The sequence below is a fragment of the Aotus nancymaae genome, unplaced genomic scaffold, assembly GCF_030222135.1.
Source record: "Aotus nancymaae isolate 86718 unplaced genomic scaffold, 86718_ANA_hifiasm-v0.15.2.pri h1tg000002l, whole genome shotgun sequence".
In the NCBI taxonomy this organism is placed as follows: Eukaryota; Metazoa; Chordata; class Mammalia; order Primates; family Aotidae; genus Aotus; species Aotus nancymaae.
Genome location: NW_026988413.1, coordinates 7,187,467 through 7,204,671, shown reverse-complemented (window position 1 = coordinate 7,204,671; position 17,205 = coordinate 7,187,467). Strand labels below are relative to the sequence as shown.

The 17,205-nt window shown below is 49.9% G+C and overlaps 1 protein-coding gene across 10 annotated transcripts in view; it reads right to left on the bottom strand.

Annotated features, from left to right (window-relative positions):
* The window catches only part of PRKAG2 (protein kinase AMP-activated non-catalytic subunit gamma 2), a 334,310-nt gene that overhangs the window by 189,237 nt on the left and 127,868 nt on the right, over positions 1-17,205 (bottom strand). For 2 of the 10 annotated variants that reach the window (XM_064369935.1, XM_064369975.1), the window contains exon 1: positions 2,595-2,934. The exons of 6 other annotated variants lie outside the window; for them this stretch is intronic. In XM_064369935.1, the coding sequence (XP_064226005.1) occupies positions 2,595-2,688 (94 nt within the window). In that variant the 5' untranslated portion in view covers positions 2,689-2,934. Of the gene's footprint in view, positions 1-2,594; positions 2,935-17,205 lie in introns of those variants that run through there. 2 more of the 10 variants (XM_064369891.1, XM_064369853.1) reach the window with 2 other exon arrangements.

The following is a 17,205-nucleotide window of genomic DNA, read 5'->3' as shown; positions in this document are numbered from 1 at the left end:
CCCAAATCCCAGAGGAAGGCTCTGGAGGGACCTCTGACTTTCCTGGCCCTGTGGCCAGAGCTTGCATCTGCATCTAGGCTCTTAAATAAAGTCGGTTGAGATGCAAAGATTACTTTTGATCTCAGAAGCGCAGGAGACAGGATGACAGCCAACCGTTAAACACATGGGGAGAAGCCACTGTCTGGCACATAATAGGGTTTTAATAATGGGCCTGTCCATCCCCATTAGCAAAACCAGATTTTTAGTTAATAATAGGTTCTGGTTTAATTCTACAGTAGATAAGTGTTTATTACTTTATTACTTAAATCAGAGTCATCTTTTTAGTCAATAATTCCCTCCAGTCTAGGATTCCCTCCCTCCTCTTCCTGCTCAGGGCTGGGTGTCCTGTTCCTGTGCACAGTCACCATTTGTTTTTGAGGGTCTTGCTCTGTCTCAGGCTGGAGTGCAGTGATGTGATTAGGGCTCACGGCAGCCTCCACCTCCCAGGCTCAGGGGATCTTCCCACTTCAGCTTCCCGAGTAGCTGGGACCACAGGTGTGCACTATCATGCCTGGCTAATTTTTTATTGTTATTTTTGTAGAGAGGGGGTCTCATGATGTTGCCCAGGCTGGTCTCGAACTCCCAGGCTCAAGCAATCCTCCCACCTCAAACTCCCAAAGTGCTGGGAATGCAGGCTTGAGCCACCGCACCCGGCCTACCTTCACCTACAAGCGATCCTCCCACCTTAGCCTCCTGAGTAGCTGGGACTCCACTCGATTAGACGCTACTCTCTAGTTCTCTTTATGTGGCTTTCTTCTTCACAAGACTGAACACTCTCTGGGTTCAAGAACCGCTGTCTCTTTTACCTGCTCTCCGCTGAGGACTCAGCATGCTCCGAGCCCGCAGAGGCTTCCAGGAGTGCTGGCGGAAGCGGATATAGCAAGAGATAGCGGCAGATTTTAGATTTGCCTTTTTCTTTGTCTGCTATTCCAGTTTTCATTTACAGTTCAGAAGCTTTGCCAAAGTCACCTCCCTGTTATACATAATGACAATATTTTTCCACTTAACACATCGCATTCCAGCCAGGGGGACATGGTTTCAGGCCCCCCCAGGCTCCTCATCTTTACTCATCCCCAGACTGTGTCTCTCCAGCTCTGGTGAAACGGAGCTGATAAATACCAGCATGGGGTGGGGTCCTGCCGTTCCACCTGGCTGTGGACTCTTCAGCAACGACCTGTGTCGTGCGAGCAGTAGCGCCGGGAACTGGCTGACTCTGACTCTGTTTTTTTAGACAGGGTCTAGCTTTGTCACCCAGGCTGGAGTGCAGTGGCCTGATCACAGCTCACTGTAGCCTTGACCTCCTGGGGTCAAGGGATCCTCCCACCTCAGCCTCTTGAGTAGCTGGGTACAGGCATTTGCCACCACACTCAGCTAATTTTTAAAGTTTTTTGTAGAGACAAAGTCTCACTATGTTGCCCAGGCTTGTCTGAAAATCCTAGGTTCAAGCAATCCTTCCTCCTTGGCCTACCACAGACCTGGGATTATAGGCCCAGACTAACTCTGATTCTTTTTTTTTTTTTTTGAGACAGTCTTGCTCTGTCAACCAGGCTGAAGTACATTGGTGCGATCTCAGCTCACTGCAACCTCTGCCTCCCAGGTTCAAGTGATTCTCCTGCCTCAGCCTCCTGAGTAGTCAGGACTACAGGTGCCCAACACCACGTCCAGCTAACTTTTCTGTATTTTTAGTAGAGACAGGGTTTCACCATGTTGGCCAGACTGGTCTCAAACTCCTGACCTTAGGTGATTCACCTGCCTCTGTCTCCCAAAGTGCTGGGATTACAGGTGGTGTGAGCCACCGTGCTTGGCCTCTCTGATACTTAAGAAATAAAATCTACCATCTAATTTTGAGTGGGCAGGTCTTAACCAGGTGTGGAGCTAAGAAAGCTTTGGAATCAACCTGTGTGGCTCCAGACAGACGAGGACAAAACCCACTCCAGGTCTGCAGGTCCTCAGAATACTGAGCCACAGATGCTCCCCCACCTGTTCCAGTTGCCCTGACCCCAACGCCCTGCACACGAGGAGCTGCAGAAGTTGCAGAGACCAGGGAGACACAGTGCAGGCTTCTCCCCACGGGGCACAAATTCGGCAGGTGTTCCCCTCCCACAACAGCTGGTGATCTGTCCGATTACTCCGCTATGGAACCTGGGAAGAAGACCTCCTTCTTCCTGACCTCCAATAGTTTCCTCTAAACATGCACGATTCATTTCTAACAGCTGAAAATAATAGTTCCAATTGACTCTCACTCCCCCACCCCCACCAGCCACAGTTTCTGCATAAATGAATGACGATGCAGTCCATCACTAGCCTCCCTGGGCCAGGTGGAGCAAGAGCGAGGAGACAGCTTCAGAAAGAGCATTCCCAGATGGCTCCCCACAGCTGCACTGCCATCAGCAAGGAGAAACTTCCCACGTATTCCTCTAACCACCGCCTGACGTTACAGCCCAGGTGGGAGGGAGCGGCTGGAGACAGCTACTGCTTAGGCGGGTGTGCACGCACGTCATGGGGCTCCCTCCCCAGACAGATCACCAGGGATTCAAGCAAGGGCAGAGTCCTACCGAAAAGGCCATGGGGCTCCGACTGGCGCCTCTCCGTGCTTCGGTTTTGGTCCTTGTGTTTCTTGTTGCTCCTAAGACTCCCAAAGCGCTTCATGGGTAGCTGTGGCCACAGGAGTGGCGACAGGTGAACATATCAGGCCCCGCAGAACCGGTGTCAGCCCCAGGTGGCAGGGAGCTGGGGGAGCATCAGCCCGGCAGGCACAGGGCACCCCAAAAGCTCAGAGCAGCAGCCGGTGCTCGGGTGACAGCCCGGGTCCAAGCGTCCTCACCAGGGGGCCTTCAGGGCGACCTCACTGCGGCCCCAGCGTCTGTGAGGCGCCAGGGAGTGCAGCCGTCCTGCCACAGCAGCTGGAGTGTCAGCCCGGCTGTCCTTAAGTAGCGAGAAGCTGCCGGAAGCGCAAACAGAACTTTGCCGGGGATTTGTTGATGTAGTTACCGTCAGCTGCTCACTGATACTCTCCAGGGTGGTGGTTTTTTTTTCTTCTTAAAATTAAAAAAAGGAGGGAACACCAGATAGGCAAAGGAAGCACAAGCCTGCAAGTCATGTGCAGCCGGGCATGATGTCTCTTTAAACAGACTGTAAAAGGAAACCACCGGGCAGACAATTCTTGGCACCAATTGGCCAGAGCACATTCCCATTGTGACATGACATCACACAACTATTTTGATTCATGGGTTCCAGGGCCCCACGGGGTCAGAAGGCTCCGGCTGCTGCTTGGTGGAGAAGCCACACAGTGCCTGGGCTGGAAACTGCTGAATCTACTTTGGCTCACGGTTCTACTCAATGAAAGCGGCAACACCGTCTTCAAGGACGGAATGCGGCTCTGCACGCGAAGACCCTGGAATTAACGGGTCTTCGGCAAATGCATAATCTGAGCTCTGCACTTGCTGAGAATTGCAGCACAATAGAGCTGGAGATTTTAGAGATCTAGTCCGACTCCCTTCTATGACAGATGGGGAAACAGGCTCAGGACAGTGACGGGACTTGCCCAAGATCCTGTCACCAATGGTAGAACCAGGACTGGCATTCTAATCTCCTTGACAACTAAGCCAAACCGCTGATCAAATAAAACCCAAAATGTTTATAATCTGTATGTGTTTTACAACTAACAAACTTTGGAAGCACAAGAGAGAAAAAACAAATCCTCAACTTTTTGGCTGATAGCCTCACTAAAGTTACTTGCTTTGCTATTAATCAGGTTTGTGACCATCAGAAGGTTACTTTCCATTTCTGAACCTCAGTTTTCCCCTCAGTGAGCTAAGACAAGACCAGGTCTTTTCAGGATTTAGTCTAGGGTTAGGCACGGTGGCTCATGCCTGTAATCCCAGCACTTTGGGAGGCTGAGGTGGGAGGATGGCTTGAGCCTCGGAGTTTAAGACCAGCCAGGGCAATACAGTGAGACCCCTGTGGGAAGTAGAAAAGTTCCTCTTCAAAGTGTCCTTTCTTGTTAAAGAATAAACCATAAGTGTTAGAAATAATAGTTTGTTTTAAAGACTTTCTTCAAAGGCTTCTTGCTTTTTGCTAATAACTCTTTGTTAAGCCCTATGGGCATGTAGTACATTCTATGTCCTTGTACTTTAACCAAGATACTTACGCTATTACTTTTCTAAGTCCTTTCGCAAGCAACTTCCTGTCCCTTCCTTATTTGGACTTCCTCTTTTCCTTTTGTTCTCCATTGCCTCTATCTATTCAAGAAAGTTTTAAGTTATTAGCCAATCAGGTTGAGTTTTAGATTGTGAGGTGTGCTCCAACCAACAGAGATCAGACACAACAGGAAAGATGACCCCAAATGCGTAAAGGATAAATACGTCCACTTTTCCTTTGTTCGTTGTATTCCCATGGCAAGATGGCTAATGAGAGCACCCTTTCTGCAGAGAGTAAAATTGCCTTGCTGAGAGATCCTTTGTCTCAGTGCTGATTTTTCTTTGTGGCACCGAGCATCTGTTTCCAACAACCCCCATCTCTATTTAAAAAAAAAGAGAGAGAGAGAGAGACAGAGATTTAGCCTAGTTTCAACAGTCTAAACCCCTTGTGGTAATTGAATCTGTGTGGAGTCTCCTCAAATGACTATGCATATGAGGGGGAGACTGTCAGACCAGTTAAATAACCCCCGAGCTAAAGATGAGTAGCCTGGGTTCTCCCGACTGCCCATTAGAGTGGGATAACCTCCAAAACCTGCAACACCATCAGTTTCTTCAGTGAATTCTTATTATTTATGGTTCAGCTGAAGACAAGGGGATGGGGTGTGGGGTGGAAGCATCCCAGCCACGGGATGCTTCTCAGGAGCCATGGGTCCAGCCTCCTGGCTCGCGTCTGGCTGCTTTTCGTGCCTTTTCTCTTGCCTCTTTCATTTGTGGAGCTCAGTGCCTCTAGAGTTGCTGGCCAGTTACTGTAGATCCCTGATGAGATAAAGATGGCTCCAGGCTAGGGGAGCGGCAGGGAGGCCAAGGGAAGTCTTCCATTCTACCGCCATAAGAAGAAACCCTGGAATCTCGGCTCCCACCCCAGATCTGCCACTCCCACAGGGCCTCCATCCACAGGGGACACACGCCAGCTCTCAAGAAACATGCTCGGCCCTGGCATGGCTCTGGTGTGGCTCAAGGGTGGCTGGGGCTGGTTCTAGCATTTCAGACCCCATCGACTGGTAGAGCAGCTGCTCATGTGATCAGACCTGATCCCTTCTGCCAAGATGTGAGAGTTTGCCCTTCCCGCCTAGGGGACCCAGTCCATCTCTGCCTACAGTGACCTCATAATCATACCATTGCTTAGCAGATCAAGAAACTATGGTCTCAACTCTTCTGGTGCAATTTCTACAAAATTGACTCTCTGAGTAACAACTGTCTACTTGGTGCTGTGCTGAATGTTGTAAGGTCAGGAAGTCCTATAAGGTATTACCCATCCTCCCTCCCTCCCTTCCTCCTTTCCCTCCTTCCTTCCTTCTCCTCCTTCCCTGCCTTCCTCCCTCCCTCCCTTCCTTTTCTTCTTTTCTTTTCTTTCTCTCTCTCTCTCTCTTCTCTGTTTCTTTCTTTCTCCCTCTTTCTCTCTTTCTTTCGACAGTTTTGCTCTTGTTGCCCAGGCTGGAGTGCAATGGCACAATCTCAGTTCACTGCAGCCTCTGCCTCCCAGGTTCTAGCAGTTCTCCTGCCTCAGCCTCTTGAGTAGCTGGGATTACAAGCATCTGACACCATGTCTGGCTAATTTTTTGCATTTTTAGTAGAGATGGGGTTTCGCCACATTGGCCAGGCTGGTCTCAAACTCCTGGTCTCAGGTGAGCCACCCACCTCGGCCTCCCAAAGTGCTGGGATTACAGGCATGAGCCACTGATGACCCAGCCTTTAGACACCTGTGCAGGCTGCCTCCACTGCAGGCCCACGTGAACCTTCTGCTTCAGCCAGCGTGGTCTGGTTTCCATTCTCTGGCCATACTTGGAATTCTTTTTTCTCTCTCTCTCTTTTTTTTTTCTGAGACAAGGTTTGGCTCATTTACCCAGGATGAAGAGCAGCTATGCGATCTCAGCTCACTGAAGCCTCTGCCTCCTGGGCTCAAGCAATCCTCCCACCTCAGCCTCCCAAGTTGCTAGGACTACGGTGCAAACCACCACGCCCAGGTAATTTTTGTATTTTTTTGTAGAGATGGGGTTTCGCCATTTGCCCAGGCTGGTCTCGAACTCCTGGCCTCAAGTGATCCACCTGCGTTGGCCTCCCGAAGTGCTGGGATTACAGGCGTGAGCCACCAAGCCTGGCTGGAATTGTCTAACCTACCAGCTTTTGCTTACACCATTTGCCCTGCCTCCTAAGCTCATGGTTTTCAGCTCTGCCTGCTGAAACCCCGTGAAACTCTTACGGCCCAATTCAGAGATCACGCCTTCCCCCAAGTGAGCTCTCCCTTAACACTCCCCAAAGAGGGAACTTTCCCCTCCTTTGAAAGAGTTTAGCTTTTCTAGTCTATATGTCAACGTAGCCCTTACCAGAAGACTGGGAATCCCAAAAGGGTAGGGGCCCAGGCCTCACCCACTGTGAAGGAGCCCCCAGGCCTCCAGCAAGGCACCTGCTTTGGGAGGCGCTGGACAGTCGCCCTGAGTCCCTGCAGTCCCTCTAGCTGCCCCTGCTCCCCGATGGAGCCGACTGGAGGGGCTACATGGCCAGGCTCCTCCTCCCGGGCTGCCAGTTAGCTGCAGCCAACAGGGGGCACAGGGGCATGGCACACGCCAGAGGAAGGGAAGAGCTGAGGCTTTCAGAGCCCCCTACATCCCTACAGGGTTGCTCTTCCCCAAGGGAAGAATTCCACTCCTCTCACAGAAACCCTCCCCCGGCCTTCTGTCTTGGGTCAGGGAACCCCCTCTTTCAAAACTCAGACACAGCAGTGGCAGCAGCCCTGCCGATAGGAACCCGCGTTATTGCGCCAGCCCTAAGGGCTCCTGGCAGCCTGCCCACACCTTTGGAAGTAGTGTCTTTATTCACTTCTCCAAAGATCCAAAAAGTTCAGTGCGCCTCCTTTCTCCTGCTGGGACTGACTGATAGACACGGGAATCAGGTATTTGTAGCAAGGATGCATAAACGAACGCGTAAAATAGGTCTTGCTCTCAGTGCCTTTGCAAACAAGCTGGAGAGACAAAGGTACATCATACTAACTGCACGAAAAAGCCGAGGGTGTGCGATCCGTGGCTGCAGGTGTCGCCAGCACAAAGGAAGGACGGGGAAGGCCTGCGTGGCCTTGCCCGGAGAAGGGGAACTTGAGATGGGCCTTCAGGGTTGGAGAGTGTGAAGAGGAGAGAACCCAGGCCAGGCCAAATCAACGCGTGGAGGGGGACCCCAGCCCTCAGAAATAAACCACAAAATCTACCGCCAGCTGGGTCCCCTGATACGCTGATTATCTCTGTTGTTAAATATGGTAGCCCAAACTTACCATGATTAAATTCTAGAAGTAGGTACGTTTAGGAGTTTCATGTTTAGATTTCTTTAAAAAAAAAATTAGGTTCTAACAAAAATTGTTTTCTCAATTTAAAAATAAAGCAATGCTGGGTGTGGTGGCTCACACCTGTAATCCCAGCACTTTGGGAGGATGAGGCAGGAGGATCACTTGAGCCTGGGAGGCCGAGGCCATGATGGTGCCATTGCACTTCAGCCTGGGCGACAGAGTGAGACCCTATCTCAATAATAATAATAATAAATAAAATAGCAAAACGTCTTGAGGAAAAGACCTGAACAAGTATCCCAATAAGAAGGAGGCAGATTTGGTTAAAAGGAAAAGGTTTTGTTTAAGCCGAGGTACTATTCTTACGCGACATAATACCACAGACAGAACACTGCAAAGTTCAGTGACTAAAAGTAAACATGTTTAAATTTGTGTGGAAAATAAACAGCAACTTGGGCAGGCCTGATGGTTCTGTACTTGCGTGTAAATGGTCATTCATTCAACAGGTAGTTATTAAACCTCCAGCAAGTGTGCAGAGCAGCTGCTGATGGAAGGGATGAGGTGCTACGAACAATTCAGAGACATTCCCGTCCTCTAAGAACCTGATTGCATGAGTAAAACAAGAACTCCCATTTACTGCGTGCCCGCCATAAGCCAGCTGGGGTGCTAGCCACCTTGCAGTTATTATTTCATCCTTCCCACCCATGAGCAGGGAGGTGTAATTAACAACACTTCACTGAAAGATGAATAACTGAGGGTCAGAAAGGTAGTCTGCCCAGGATGGCACAGCTGGCAAGTCGAGGGAATATGGACTTGATCCTTCATCTGGACCTGATTCCAAAATCACATCCTTCCGCCGTACCATACTTCCCATCCACGTGCACAGGAAAATTCGGCATCCGTTCAACGCCCTAGCCTGAATCCCACAGGACTCTAGAGGACCGCCATGGACAGAGGGATTTGGAAAAGAATTTCTCTCTACATCCTGATTTTTAATTTCAGGCTGGGAAATTTAAAGGCAAAAGCAGCAGCATGTTTAGAAGTCCTGATTTGTATTAAAGCCACCTTGCAACACAGAGCAGATGAGTCGGAAGGCTACACCAAGCCGACCTGACACGCGGGTCCACCGTGCTCTGGAAGCACAGAGCTGGCCACATCCTCCCCGGAGGCCACCTCCACGGGGCTGGCCACAGAGGTGGGGCACATACTATTGTTTGCTCTGCCCGGCAGGGCCAGAACTAATTGCTGCTGCCCAGTTCTGGGCGCCACACTCTAAGAACTTGCTCCATAGGCACATTTGATGGCTTTGTTGAGGAAAGGAAGGATATGGCAACTTAGGCGTAGCAAAGCAGAGAAATCACTGGCTCATTCCAGTCGCTGTTCTGCTCCAGAGGAAAGTGGGTGGTGGGGTCGTCCTGATTCAGCACAAAGTTGTTTCTGGCCCAGCACAGTTCTCTGTCCAACAGGATGGATCCTGGAGGGCTTTGCGTGGGAGGAGCTGGGGAGCAGGGTTACTGCAGTTTTAAGAAAAGCTAGACAAATAAAAACATGACAACCTTGACAGTGAACACCAATACCCCAAGATACCCCGACTACACCAACACGTGCCTCGACCTCACTCAAAATGCCCTTCCCAGAGCCAACTTTACTTAACAGCAGAGAGCGCAGCTGCTGGCCATGCTGGATTTCAGAAGCGCAGGAGCAGGGATGTGCCGGAAGATACTCGCAGAAGACAGGGGATGACCGATCTGCAGCGTGTCTGCCAATTTCTGTGGTATAAATACTGTGCAAGGTGGCGTGCACTGGCTTGAAAAATTCCTAAAAGTTTAACAGTCGGTTCCCTCACTGCTGGGGTCTTTCTGTTTGACTCACACATGCCTGAAATTCCTTACATGAGGGACAAAGTTTTGGATCCCCCAATTAGAGATGAGCACTGACACACAGGGAGAGGTGGCGCCTTCCCATGGCATGGCGGGGGGCTGAGGACTGGTTCTCCAGCACACGTGACTGGTGGGCAGGGGAAAGATGACCACTCACAGGCAGACAGGGATGCGAAACCTTCCTCTCTTCTGTTCCCTCCAGTCAATGGTCCTGCATGAATAGAGGGGAAACTCCCTCCCACCCCTGACTCTGCTCACAGAGGTCGTTCTGATGGAATGCTTTCCACACTCAGGATTCTTTTTTAAAGGGAGGGGCTGAAAAAGGAAGGAACCAATGGCTCCCAAGAAGGAACTGTTTTCTAATGTATTTTCAAAGGGCCAGGGCCTTTATGGATCACAGTTTAAATCTCACACCCCTGGCTGGTGCCGCAACCCCAAGCCTGGCACGGGACCAGTAGCTGGGTGGCAGACGCCTTCTATCTCTTAGCCATGTCCCCGTGCTATGCAGGTCACCATTCTGACACCAGATTTGCAAGATCTGGGATGGGGTGACATTAGAGCTCAGCTCACCCGCACGTGTTCTTCATGTGTGTCTTCTGGCGGCTGCTCTTCTAGGTTTCTGACCGCAAACCTACCTCTGACAACTCGAAAAATAAGCTAGTGTGGAAGAACAGGACCACGAGATGCTTCATACTGCTAGCGTGCTTCACTGTGTTCTGGCTTTTGGGTTAATTCTCTCCCCAGCTAGGCTGAAAGGTCCCTGACAGCAGGGATCTTACCCACGGAAGAAAGGAAAGTGGCCTTGAATGGCACCCACCCTCTCCCTGCCCCATCACAATTTGCTGCTAAGAAACCAGTTTTCTTAGTATGTGTGGTTAAAAAGAGTAAAGTGTTACTGAGAAAATCCCTTCATTCTTCATTCAAAAGATGAAGCGCTGGGGCTTTGAGCTTTGGGCTGAGAGCAGGGCTTTGTCAATTCCTTCTGGTTTCTCCCCTGAGATCCAGAGCAGGGTCTGCCAGGCACGAAGCTCCTATTGCAAGTCCAAGCGCTGCCTGGCCAGGCCAGAATCGTGGAGCCCGGCGCTCTCTCCCCAGGCTCTGGCTGCAGCCTTTGAATTCTCAGCACAGTGCCCAGGAGCGGCCACTGGAGCAGGCACCCTTCAGTTCTCACCCAGGCTTTCCACAACTGTTCACACCAGGTCCTTTCAGGCGCCTTGAGCCTGAGCTTGTGGAGCTTCTGAGAGGCTGCTTTCAGGGACAGAGAATGGCGATGTCCTCTGTTTCTGAAACGCTCTGCAGCTTCCAGGATATTTTTGCTATTTTATCTCATTTAATTGCCTTGAAACCCTGTAAAACGGTCTCTTATGGGAGAAATGTGGAAGAATAAACTAAATGGCTCGGAATTGCATGCCAGTGAGTGAACATACGCTGCTTTAAGGTGCTGTGTTTGACCTAAGTGTTTTAAACCTTTCTACCTGTCACCTTGTTTTCAAACATATTTCATTATAAGAAGCAACAAATCCGAGGCAACCTTCAGCTCAGCCCTTACAGTCTAAGCCAGAAGTTCAGAGGTGCTCAGTGATTAGGATCCCGTGGGCGCCTGTGGGGTTGCGGGACAGACGCTGGCTCTGCTTCCTCACCGGGGGGCCGTCAGGAGCCAGGCTGCCTCTCTCTGTGGCTGGACTGCTGCAGAAGCGGGTGAGGATGCGGGACTCAAAAACTTCCCGCTCATCCTGAACTTCTGCGGACCACAAGCAGTACCTGAAAAGCACCCGTCCCCTGAAGGGCTGTGGTCCAAACCACGTCTCATTATGTAAGCGCGCACGGGTCCCCTCCAGGCCGGGGAGCAGCAACACGCGTTAGCACATATTTGCTAGAGCTCTCCTGCCGGTTGCAAAATACTGTGTCATATTTCACGGAAAGTTCTAAAGGTCACTGCTGCACTTGACTCTGAGATTGCCGCGTTGCCTCGCTGGGGCCCTCCCGTCCCTGCCCCAGGAGGTGTTTATGAGCCGGCACCTCTGCGGAGCGCCCTCCGCCCTGACTCAGCTCCCATGCCTCTGCTCCACGTCAGCCTGACACGCTCATGGTCACGCACAGCCTCGTGGTGACCACAGGAACTGGAGCCTGAGTCTCTGAGTGACAAGAGGGTGATTTTTTTGGCAGAGACAAACCACCTCAGCTCACATAGCCCCACTCACGCCAGCGATATCTAAGCCCACTGAGAACTGGCAGGGACAACAGGGACATCTTGCTTTTAAAAACACAGGGAAGTACTCAAAAGGCGAAAGACAATGGCGAGGATTTTTAGCGTGCCGAATTACAGCACCCAGAAAGTCAGAAATCCTGCATCTCCTTAAAATCTTGAAGGGGCATCGCACCACCCCATGGAGGGCTCAGTGGGGCCCTTTTCTTTCCTTTTTGCCTGGCATCCCTGCGGTTGCCCAGTGCCCAAGAGCACACCGGCCAGGAGCTCTGAAGCCTCTGAAGGCTCTGCCGGCAAGACCCTGCCCTGACTCCAGCTGCTCCGTGGCCCAGAAGCTGAGCCCTGGGCTCAGAGCAATGGCTTCCAAAAAACAGATTCTGAAGCCGTCTGGGTTTTCTGTTTAATTCTCTTTAAGTTAAATCTTACAAATGCCAAAGTGTGCTGGGAGTGCACCAAAGCCTTGGAGAAGGACCTGGTTACCTCCCAGGCTCAGCGGAGAGTCCGTTTGGCCTGCGGTCTCTCACTCCCAGGCGATGGGGCAGGATTTCCAGTGTCTGGACTCGGGCTGGTCACAGAGAAGTCCACCTGTTCCTACACGTCACTCAGGAGGAAACCCCTGGCTTAGACTGTAAGGGCTGAGCTGAAGGTTGCCTCGGATTTGTTGCTTCTTATAATGAAATATGTTTGAAAACAAGGTGACAGGTAGAAAGGTTTAAAACACTTAGGTCAAACACAGCACCTTAAAGCAGCGTATGTTCACTCACTGGCATGCAATTCCGAGCCATTTAGTTTATTCTTCCACATTTCTCCCATAAGAGACCGTTTTACAGGGTTTCAAGGCAATTAAATGAGATAAAATAGCAAAAATATCCTGGAAGCTGCAGAGCGTTTCAGAAACAGAGGACATCGCCATTCTCTGTCCCTGAAAGCAGCCTCTCAGAAGCTCCACAAGCTCAGGCTCAAGGCGCCTGAAAGGACCTGGTGTGAACAGTTGTGGAAAGCCTGGGTGAGAACTGAAGGGTGCCTGCTCCAGTGGCCGCTCCTGGGCACTGTGCTGAGAATTCAAAGGCTGCAGCCAGAGCCTGGGGAGAGAGCGCCGGGCTCCACGATTCTGGCCTGGCCAGGCAGCGCTTGGACTTGCAATAGGAGCTTCGTGCCTGGCAGACCCTGCTCTGGATCTCAGGGGAGAAACCAGAAGGAATTGACAAAGCCCTGCTCTCAGCCCAAAGCTCAAAGCCCCAGCGCTTCATCTTTTGAATGAAGAATGAAGGGATTTTCTCAGTAACACTTTACTCTTTTTAACCACACATACTAAGAAAACTGGTTTCTTAGCAGCAAATTGTGATGGGGCAGGGAGAGGGTGGGTGCCATTCAAGGCAGGAATGCCGCTGCCACAGAGCAGGTAGTGGCACAAGGCAAAGGTGACAGAGAGGGTGAGCAGAACTTGGGCGAAGGACACAGACCTCCCGCATCACACAGAACTTTGTCCTCATAACGCAGTGGCTGTTGGATGTGTTGACATGTACAGGGTACTCTAACAAGGACCCTGACTCATCTATAAAGAGTCAAATTATAGTACTTAGTATCTTTTGAATAAGAAAACTGCTGACTCAAGCCTGTAATCCCAGCACTTTGGGAGGCCAAGGTGGGTGGATCACCCGAGGTCAGGAGTTGGGAGACCAGCCTGGCCAACATGGTGAAACCCCATCTCTACTGAAAATACAAAAATTAGCTGAGTCTGGTGGTGGCTGCTTGTAATCCTAGTTACTCAGGAGGCTGAGGCAGGAGAATCGCTTGAACCCAGAAGGTGGAGATTGTAGTGAGGTGCGACTGTGCCACTGTACTCCAGCCTGGGCGACAGAGTAAGACTCCGTCTCAAAAAAAAAGAAAAAAGAAAAAGAAAACCGTAAAGTGTGTAATGCATCTGACACTTTAAAAAGATGTATGCTCTGGGACTTGATGGCTTTAGTTCCAGATATCCTGAAAGTTAACTCGCGTGGCTGGTTCATTCCTTGAGACTAGCAAGATTAAAAAACAAAAACAAAAAAAAACCCAAAATGATTCTATCACTTGACTGTCCACTCTTTCAGACTGGCTTTATCCCAGATGTCAGCTGTTGCTACACTCACGGACATCACCCACCTCAAATTCTTTTCTACTTAAAGAATCATTGCCAAGGGGGTGATAATTGCCCCTAAAAGGGTGAAAGTCAGCTTTTGAAGGGGGCCAGAAAAACTTATTTTTTATTTTTGAGACAGGGTCTCACTCTGTTGCCCAGGCTTGAGTGCAGTGACATAGCCTCAGCTCCCAGGCTCAAGCGATCCTCCCACGTCAGTCTCCCTAGTAGCTGGTACTACGGGCACGTGCCACCACGCCTGGCTACTTTTTGTAGTTTTTGTGCAGATGGGGTAGAGATATGAGTTTGTAGAGATGGGTTTCACCATGTTGCCCAGGCTGGTCTCAAACTCTCGGGCTTCAGCGCTCCGCCTGCCTCGGCCTCCCTAAGTGCTGGGATTACAAGCATGATCCACTGTAACTGGCCAGAACCCTCACCTCTTATACACAAGGAACAGATATACTTACAGTATGTAAACAATAGGTAGTGTATCTGTTCTATTAAAATTTCATAGAGATTATCAGAAAAATAGTCAGAAAAGCATTTTAGGAGGTAATTGTCAAAAGACTGATTTTTTAAAAAGAGAACAGAGGGAAAATTGGTAGGGTGTGGGGTGTGACATTGAATTATCTGACCGCCCCATTGTAATAAGCCGCCAACATACAAGGTTTAACATTGATAAACCATATAATAGTTGACTAGGCATATGACTTTTAAAGGTTTCTTTTGGGGTTCTGTGGAGGAGGGTGGGAACTACTGTCTTTCAGTATAAATTGTTTTGGAATGATTGAACTACTTCACTGAAAATTAAAATATAAAGGGGAGAAAATAGAACAGAAACATCTGGTAAATGGTGATTCGTATCTGTAGTAGACAAAACCAGCAAGGTACGTTATCAAAAAAATCCCTTTGGCAAAAGCTAAAATGAAAATAAAACAGGTTGCGAAACTCTGTTATCAGCAGCGGCAAGAAGGAAAGAGCATCATCTCTGCCGCGCCACCTGGCCTTCACCCTTCCCCACCTGCAGGCAGAAAGGTGAGCTGGGCACTTTCACCTGGAACAGCGAGAGAATCTGCTAATCATTCACCAAAATTTTAAAACATAGTTTCCTGGCCTTTAGGCAACATGGGGCTGGCCTGGGTGTTTTGGAGCCTCTAAGGGTGAGGAAGAGGCTGAGAGTTCTCACAGACTGCCACAGGCTAGATGTCTCTAGAGAGGAGATGCTCAAAAGAGACTGGGCTCACTGCCAAGCAGAAGAGAGGTAGTCAAGCAAGAGAACTGGATGAACCATCCCTCCGAAGATGAAACTCAGAAAAGAAGGCTACAGAGAACCTGCTGTCTTTTCTCTCTCCTAGAAGCTTTAAAGGGATGCTTAGACCCTGAGTCAGCCTTTCGAGCTGTAGGAAGCAGACATCTGGAAGGGCAATGAGACAGTCCCCTGTCCATCATCCTATCCTGATGTCCCGCCCTTCCCACGACAGTCATTCCTTTGAATCAGTGAACTGGAGTTCCCAGTATCCACGTCCCTCACTGTCTCCCCATCCTCCATTTCAATAAGCGTTAGTGTCTACGTGGGCCGAGTACGGAGAAGCAGACGTGAAGCTGTCTTTGGTCATCAAAACCCTGCTGTTATTAAACACTTTTGTGCATCAAAGGATGTTATTAAGAGAGTGAAAAGCAACTCACAGAAAAGGAGAAAGTATTTGCAAGTCACATATCTAAGTATCTAGTATCCGGAATACATAAAGAACTACAACTCTACAACACAGAGACAACCCAGTTAAAAAAACGAGCAGCTGCCTTGATCAAATATGTCTCCAAAGGAGATATACAGATGGCCAGACGGTACAAGGGAAGATGCTAGACCTCACCAGGAAACTGCAAATACAAACAGCAATGACAGACCACTTCACGTCCTCTAGGATGACCACACTGAAAAAAAAAGGAACAGAACTGGGCCAGGTGCAGTGGCTCACACTTGTCATCCCAACACTTTGGGAGGCCGAGGTGCGCGGATCACGTGAGGCCAGGAATTGGAGACCACCCTGGCCAACATGGTGAAACCCCGTCTCCACTAAACATACAAAAATTAGCTGGGCATGGTGGTGCACGCCTGTAGTCCCAGCTACTCTGGAGGCTGAGGCAGGAGAATCCCTTGAACCAGGGAAGCAGAGGTGGTAGTGAGCTGAGATGGTGCCACTGCACTCCAGCCTGGGCGACAGAGCAAGACTCTATCTCAAACAAACAAACAAATGACTGAACTGTTGGCAAGGATGTGAAGAAACTGGAACCCTTTACACTGCTGGTGGGAATGTAAATGGCGCACTGCAGTCAACAGTTTGGCCATTCCTCTACAAGTTAAACATGAAATGACCATGTGACCCAGAAACTGCGGTCCTAGGTATATACCCAAAAGAACTGAATGTTGATGGCAGCACTATTCACAAAAGGTGGAACAACCCAAATGGCCACTGGTGGATGACTGGCTAAGCAGAATGGAGTCTATTCGACAATGGAATAGTAGTTAGGCACGAAAAGGAATGAAGTTCTACAAAGCAGATCAACTTTCAAAACAATCTGCTAAGTGAAAGAAGCCACACACAGAAGTCTGCATATTGTAGGGTTCTATTTACATGAAATACGCAGAATATGCGAGTCCGGAGGGCAGACAGCAGCTTAGCATTTGCCTGGAGCTGAGGGAGGGGTAATGGAGATGGGGGGCTAAGGGCTGTGAGGTTTCCACCTGGGGTGATCAAACAGTTCTGGGACTCCATAGGGGTGATGGTCGCACAGCACTGTGAGTGCCCTTCATGTCACTGAGTTACGCACTTTAACACAGGAGGCTGAGGTAGGAGGATCACTTGGGCCCAGGAGGCAGAGGTTGCAGCGAGCCAAGATTGCACCACTGCACTCCAGCCTGGGTGACAGAGCAAGACCCTGTCTCAAAAAAAAAATAAAAAAATAAAAATTGTTAAGATGCTAAATTATATGTTATATGCATTTTACCATAATAAAAAAGTTAAACCTACGAATGCTGGAGGAGAATACGGATTAATTCTTCTACAATCTGGATTTCTAAGGATGACTAGGTATGCTCATGCTCCTAACGGCCATTTCCGTGTCTCCTGAGAATTGCCTGCGCATGTCTTTTGCCACAGTGACTCAAAGATGCCGTGTTTTTTTACAGCTACGTGGTGCTCTGCTGTGTAGCTGTGCCTTCTTTATTTCATTCAGCTACTCTCTTATATTTATTTATTTTTCTGAGACAGTGTCTTGCTTTGTTGCCCAGACTGGAGTGCAGGGCGATCACAGCTCACTGCAGCCTTGAACTCCTGGGCTCAAGTGATCCTCCTGCTTCAGACTCCCAAGCACCTGAGACTGCAGGCCCGTGCCTCCGTGCCCGGCCATTCCCAAGCACCTGAGACTGCAGGCCGGTGCCTCCGTGCCCGGCCATTCCCAAGCACCTGAGACTGCAGGCCCGTGCCTCCATCCCC